A 7,635-nucleotide genomic window follows, 5' to 3' on the forward strand; every position below is an offset into this window, starting at 1 on the left:
TGGGGATGGAAGAGCAGACAGGTCAGAGCTAATGGAAATGGCCAACAGGGGAGACCATCAGTGTCTTTTCTTGTCTTCCTGATCAGGGAGAGTCAATGGAAGGTGCCCTCTGCAGACAGATGGGAATCTGATATTGTCTGTCCCTTGTCCCATTTGGTGGCCTTTGTCACTCCATTATCTGCGGCAGGGACAGCACAGCAGGGCATGTGGCATCCAGCAGATCCATGGAGAGCACAGATGGCAGCTTCTTGACCAAGCCATGGAGGAACCAAAGAGGAGAGGTGCTCTGCTGGATCTCATACTCTCCGGCATGGAAGGACTTGTGGGAACTGTGAATGTCAAAGGGGCATCAGTCCATGTGCAAGATGCAAATGTATCTCTTTTAATTAATTTATTTATTTTGAGGCTGTAAGCTTAATAGTTGATCATAAATGTCAATAAAACTGAAACAAATAATTGAAAACAAAGATGGAAATCAATGAAAATGTGTTAACCCTTCTCAACATGAAAAATTCTCATGAGTCTTGTTCCATTTTAAGTTGTAAATATGAATCTTTGAGGTGATTTGATGTCTTTTCTTTTCTTTTACTGAAACTACAATGTTTTCCAGAACTGTGTTCGCTGGACACAAATGTCTTCAGATTCAGAGACACAGACAGCGGTGCCAGTGCCAATGCCCTGTGACTACAGCCCGGTGCCCAGCACTACTCTTCCCTGCTGCCTATTTGATGTGCCTCATCCTCCAAGTTTTTTCAGCTCTCCTAAAGAAATGGCCATGGTTAAGGGCATGTTTTCAGCAGGCCATTTGGGCACAAACTACTCCCACTGCCCTCCAGATTTCTCCATCCCTTGCTCTTTGTTAAGTCAGATACCTCCCAATTATCTGTCTGATTTCTGACTTTCAGGGGGATTACTGGAATTTGTTCCATCTCCCCAAAGTCTGATGGAATGTGTTGTCAACTCCTTCACTGTGATTTGATCTATCCCTTCCTATCTCTTCTTTTTCTTTTTCTTCTTATACTTTTTCTTTTTCTCAATCACTGTCTCTTTTTTATTAAGGCACGAAGTCTGAAAGATGTTCATTAATGTCAGTAAAAGTGAAAAACAGAGTTGGAGACAAAGATAGAAATCAATGAGAATGTGTTAACCCATCTCAATGTGTGAAATACTCACAAGTCCTGATCAATTTTAAGTTGATACCTCTCAACTACCTGGCTGATCTATCCCAGGAAGATTACTGGAATTTGCTCCATCTCCCAGAGTCTGATGGCCTCTGTTGTCAACTACTTCACTGTGATTCAATCTATCCTATCCTATCTCAGTCTAAATCATTTCTTTTAAAAATATTCCATATGAAAATCAAACTTCAATAGATGCAGCTTGAACATGGCATGCAGTTGATCACTGTGTTTTACTGTTCATTCAATTGTATCACCTTTCCTTCCATTTGCTGGCCAGATAAAAAAGAGAAATCTTTCCTTTTCCATGTGCAGCTGGTTCTCTGAGGAAAGCCAGTGGGAGTTGGTGCAAAGCAGTTTTAACACTGAGCGGATGAATGCAGAGGAGAAGAGTGATGTGAAGAAAAGTGATGCAAGTCCCATAGGTCCATTGTGAGCAGAAATTGTGTGGGGAGGTTGAGAAGGACCTTTGTCAACACAGTAACAGTACAGAACTCATTGGGACATCCTGGATTGGTATCAGTTGCACAGTGCTGCTTTAAACCCAGCTATAAATAAAGAGACAATAAATTTATAATGGATTCTTTCTCTTTAAGCTCTCTCCAGATATCCCTCCTTTTTGCTGAACAAGTTCTGATAACCTGAAGAAGATAACAAGATGGCATAAGGCACAGGAGATTCTTTAGGTTATAATGGGCCCCAGGGCGCATTTGATGCTGAGTTCATCAGCCTCCAGTGCAGAGAGAAGTTTGCACAAAGTGCTCAACAAGACAAAGTCAGAAGTAACAGTGAAGTTTCTTGGAGTATTAATGGGCCCACTGAGGAACATTAACAAGCAAGCTTCCCAAGGGACTTGTTAGAGAAGATAACTGGAAGCCATGACTACAGGCAGGCAAAGGCACTGGCATGCTAAGAAACATCTCCTTTGCCTTACGAAGCAGACAGGTCAAGCCCTGATTGCAAGACCAGAAGTAGGGAGATCCTGTCTCTCATGTTGGCTCAGGGCACTTCCTGTGGCAGTGAGTTGGAAGTCTATATGATGTTAAGTGAAAGACATAGGAACGGAAGATCCCAGGCTCTGCATGTGGTGCAAGGATGCTGTTAAGTTCCTATCCCACATGTGCCCTGTGTCTCATTGCAGGATGTGGGATGTGAGAAGGGCCCAGTCTGAACAAGCAGTCAATCCCTGTGAAACTCTGAACTTCAGATCTCTCAGTTCCAGTGCCCTCCTTTGCACATTCTCCCAGAGTTTGAAGTCCTTTATGTTCTGCGGTGCCCAGAAGTGCACCTAGTGCTGCTAGTGAGGCAGTAGCAATGCAGAGCAGAGGGATGATCCTTTCCCTCACCCAGCTGGCAATAAGTTGCTTCATGCACTCCAGGGGACTGTTGGCTTTCCTGGCTGCCTTGGCACACTGCTGACTCACATTCAGTGTGATGCTGACCAGCACCCCAACCCTTTCCAGTCAGACTCCTCTCCAGTGTCCCATATCCAGTCAGTGTGTATGTCCAGCTTTGCCCCTACCCAGGTGCACAATCAGGCACTTGTTCTTGTTATACTTTATGCACTTGGTGCTTAGTACCAACTGGTACCCACTTCTCTGACTTGTCCACATCTCTCTGCAAGTCCTCTCCACCCTCAGTGGAGGCAACAGCACCTCCTCATCTGGTCTCATCAGCAAACTTGCTCAGAACATCTTCTACTCCTGCATTCAAGTCATCTGCATAAACATGAAAGGAAAGTGGCCCCCAAATGGAACCCTGGGGACCCCGACAGTGACCATCTACCAGCCCAATGGAACCCACTGACTATAATCCTTTGGGACTGACCTACTGGCCGACTGCTCACCCACCACATTGTGTTTCTGTCTAGCCATATGCAGAACATTCTGTTCAGAAGGTTGTGAGAAACAGTGTCAAAATCTCCACTGAAATCCTCAAGGATTACATCAACTGGCTTCCCTTGCTCAACTAAACGGATAACTGTGTCACAGAATGAGCTTAAATTAAACAGGACCTTCGCCTCACAAACTTGTGTTGGCTGCGACCAATGACAGAATTGTCCTTCAGCTGTTTTTCCATAACTCCCACCATCATTTTCTCCATAATTTTACCAGGCTCTGGACTGACAGGTCCATAATTGCCCATGTCATCTTTCTTGCTCTTCCTTACAATGAGACAACATTTTCCAGCTTCCTGTCAGCTGGTATGACCCTAGACTTCTTTAGATGCAATTGAAATGAGAGCCCAGAGCACACTAAGGTGTCATCATTGAAAGAAAATAGATGTGCCATAGCTTTGCAATGCCTTTAACTCCAGAGTATGCCACAAATGGAGCAGAGGGAAAGATTTGCCTCTTCTGTAGTGAACTCATTCATTTGGTAAGCAGAATAACACTACCTGATACATGGGGACTGTGTCTCCACTCTTCTCTGCTCAGCTCACAGGGCAGCGGTGCAGGGTGTTGCTCTCATGTCAGTGCAGGTAAACTCACTTTAACCCTTTTTCCTCTGTAAATGCTTCCTCTATTTGTATGCTCAGATACACTTCCACATTCCCTCAAGTACACTTTCATATATAATTAACAATTACAATTTCGTATACCATCAAAACAGTTTGTCAAACAGTACAGTTCTTCAGTTCACATAATCTCCCTTAATACAGTCTGTATTCTTCAGCTATAAACACTGTGCCACAGAACCAGCACTGACTGAACCACCTCCCTCACACACTTCCTCACAAGCAGTACATAGTATTACATAAATGGGTTGACACTCATTGGTGGTGGAATGTACACCTCTCCTCAGGACAATCTTACTAATCTACAGAATACAAACTCCCGTCTTCTTACATACAAGCAGAAAGTACATATGAGTGGACAGACAACACAGTCTTTCACTTCATCCGTGTCTGGCCATTTCCCTCACAGGAGGAAGGAAGCATGGATCGGGACTCAGCACTCACCCTGCAGCTGTTCTGTGTCTCACTCACACCACACTCACTCTGACATTTAGATTAAAAACCATGGTTTATTCATACTACACAATGCTGACAACGTTTTCTAGCTGGAATCTTAATAACACTCATACTCTGGTTGACCAGTTGCAAACGTTAATGCTTTTCCCGGAGCTGAATCCCATTTCAGCTCCAGGATTTCTGTCAACGGATGAGACTCCTGCACTGCCTCAGCTGGATCACTGCCCAGCACAGGGAAAGTCCAAACCTCCCCGTCCTCGTCTGGGTGCCCTTTGTGCTTCATCAAACTAACTCTGATAGTACTCGTTATATGTCTCCAATCAGTCACTGACCACTGGACATGTGGTGGTTAATTGAGAGAATTTCAAAGCACAGTCATGATGCTGTTGTCTTTCACGAGTTGTTGGCCATGAGTACCCAGGGACACGTCAGGGGAGATGAGTGGGAAGGATAAAAATGACATCATCTGCTGCTTGCTTGTCCTGGCACCTGGGACACAGGGAGCTCATAAAAGTGGGCAGAGATGTAGAGAGATAGCTGTGCCCAGGAGCAGCTCTTGTGCACAGCACAGCCTGAAGTTAACAGAAGGAGAGGAGAGAAATTGGAGAGAGCTTACAGGATGTGTATGGTGTGAGTGGGCTGTGAGATCGATGCAGGAACATTGCTCACAGAGCATGACATGGTAAGTCTCTCTGCAGACCGTGAGCTGCTTTTCATAGAGCACTAACAATCTGGGACACCCCATAGCAGATCCGGCTGCAGGTACTGCATGTTTCTTTACTGTGTTAAAAGCCTTCTGCTCCAGCTCTGGGCTTCCCTGCTGCAGTGTCAGAGCACAGCCCTGAGGGCTGCATGTCCCAGCACGGCTGCAGGCTGTGCAGCCGGGGCTGCAGGCGGGTGCCCAGGGCTGTCCTGCAGAGCAGGGTCCCTGCTGTGCCCCAGGGGCTGTGTGCCGGGTATGGGACTCTGCCGCCTGCCAGGCTCAGCACTCAGCCTGCCCGGGGAGCTGCCCAGGGTGCTGCAGGGAGATGGGTGGGGGGAAGGAGCCCCCCTTGCAGGGCTTTAACTGCCACAGCTGCTGCCTGGGGCAGGGGATCACAGCTCCACTGCACAACTGAATGTTTCTGAGGGCACTTTGCAAGAGGAGAGCCAAGGCAGGGGGTTTCCATTTCCTGTTCTGAGGCAAAGAGGTTTGGAGTCAGAAATCTAAAAGGGGCAATAAGAGTTCTGAGAATTTTTCATCAATCAATTGCTTGTTTTGTGAACAGTCACACATGATGTGCTTTCAGTCTCCCCTTTCTCAAAGGATGTAATTATGATCATTTTCTGTAGGCATGAATAATTCACTTATCCTACAAACATGCAGCATTTTCTAACTGAAACTGAATGTCACAGAAGCTGGGGTAGGGGGCTCTAAGAGCACTTGGGGTAAAGATATGAGACTTGAAACAGATGAAAATATCCAGGGAGAAGGGATAAGAAAAGAAGTGGAAGGTTACAGCTCCAAATGCTGCATCTGATTTAGGAATGCTGAACAACATGAAATTAAATGCAAGTAATGTTGCTAAATGTACACTATTGTAGGAGAATGAAAATATTTTATGTTATAGCAGGAGGAGTGTCTCTGAGAATGGTCTGGACTTGTCATTACCTTCTGTACTCTGAGCAGGACTCCAAGCCCAACAACAGCAGATGCCCAACAGCAGCTCCATCAGCGAGTTCCTCCTGCTGCCGTTGGCAGACACGCGGCAGCTGCAGCTCCTGCACTTCTGGCTCTTCCTGGGCATCTACCTGGCTGCCCTCCTGGGCAACGGCCTCATCAGCACAGCCGTAGCCTGCGACCGCCGCCTGCACACCCCCATGTACTTCTTCCTCCTCAACCTGGCCCTCCTCGACCTGGGCTGCATCTCCACCACTCTCCCCAAAGCCATGGCCAACGCCCTCTGGGACACCAGGGCCATCTCCTACACAGGATGTGCTGCACAGCTCTTTTTCTTTGTCTTCTTCATCTCAGCAGAGTTTTCCCTTCTCACCATCATGTCCTATGACCGCTACATTGCCATCTGCAAGCCCCTGCACTACGGGACCCTCCTGGACAGCAGAGCTTGTGCCACCATGGCAGCAGCTGCCTGGGGCACTGGGGTTCTCTATTCCCTGCTGCACACTGCCAGCACGTTTTCACTGCCTCTCTGCCAAGGCAATGTTGTCAACCAGTTTTTCTGTGAAATCCCCAAGATCCTCAAACTCTCCTGCTCTGGCTCCTACCTCAGGGAAGTTGTGTTTATCATTTTTAGTGTCAGTTTAGGCTTTGGGTGCTTTGTTTTCATAGTTGTGTCCTACGTGCAGATCTTCCTTGCTGTGCTGAGGATGCCCTCTGAGCAGGGACGGCACAAAGCCTTCTCCACATGCCTTCCTCACCTGGCCGTGGTCACCCTGTTTGTCAGCACTGTCCTTTATGCCTACCTGAAGCCCCACTCCATCTCCTCTCCATCTATGGACCTGATGGTGGCAGTTCTGTACTCAGTGGTGCCTCCAGCATTGAACCCCCTCATCTACAGCATGAGGAACAAGGAGGTCAAGGATGCAGTGAGGAAAGTGATTATTAAATGTGTTTCACAAGCAGTGAACTGCACGTCTCTTTGAATTCATGACTTGTATTGAGCTTTTTACTGAATCAAACTCTCATTTTTGTATGTTTTGTGCAATTTTATAAGTGTAATTTATTAAATCTTATTCATTTTTTTTTAATACTGTAATGTTTTTCACTAAAACCTTAGGATTGAAATCAATTCCTTTTCAGCTTGCACCTTTGTAATGTAGCCACACTGTACATTATGAACTAGCCTCTCCGTGAACCTTAACAAAATAAAGAACATGCAGTGACTCTGTCTGTCCTGCATCTTCTGAGACATTTCTGGAGCTGTTGGGGTCAGATGTTCTCAGAAACTTACAGTCCAGCAGGAAGCACACAGCTGTTCATCAGATTGTGCAGTGACTACAGCCTGCAGCAGCTTATGGACCATCCCTGGGCTCCTGGCTGGCATCTGTGCTTTCAGGCTCACATCTGTCAGTGCCTCTGTGTTGTGGGTTTATGATTTCTGTTGTCTGTATTCCACATAGAACATCATACAGACCAGTGGAAGTTAAAGAGTTCATGTTCTCATTCCGTGTTACCACCATTTTCGGCATTTTGGGTTCCCATAGTCAGGGAGGAAGGGGGGGGATCATCCCCAGAGGACTTGGCGTTAAAAGGAAGCGGGATGAGACTCCGGACTAGACCCCAGCTGCTCTCTGCCTGTGGCCTTCTCAGCTCCCCACAGAGAAAAACACGTGCTGCTCTCGCACTATCATGGTTTGACTCCTACTTTGGGTACTCTTCTCTCTCTCATTTTGTTTGATTTTTCTGCTCTCCTGAAGGCTGGGATGATCATGGCTGGAAGGCAGAAGGTGAACTGGAGCCTGCAGGGACAAGAGAAATGGCAGG

The 7,635-nt window shown here is 46.7% G+C and overlaps 1 protein-coding gene across 1 annotated transcript; it reads left to right on the forward strand.

The window, feature by feature from the left end:
- Nucleotides 1-5,831: 5,831 nt before the first annotated feature.
- On the forward strand, nucleotides 5,832-6,794 carry LOC146757557 (olfactory receptor 14C36-like). Its single transcript, XM_085520682.1, has one exon. The coding sequence runs from the start codon at nucleotides 5,844-5,846 to the stop codon at nucleotides 6,792-6,794; it is 951 nt and encodes a 316-aa protein (XP_085376808.1). The 5' UTR covers nucleotides 5,832-5,843.
- The last annotated feature ends 841 nt before the right edge of the window (nucleotides 6,795-7,635 follow it).

Source organism: Coturnix japonica, chromosome 20 (genome assembly GCF_054131305.1).
Source record: "Coturnix japonica strain WE chromosome 20, WE-NBRP24, whole genome shotgun sequence".
Lineage (NCBI taxonomy): Eukaryota > Metazoa > Chordata > Aves > Galliformes > Phasianidae > Coturnix > Coturnix japonica.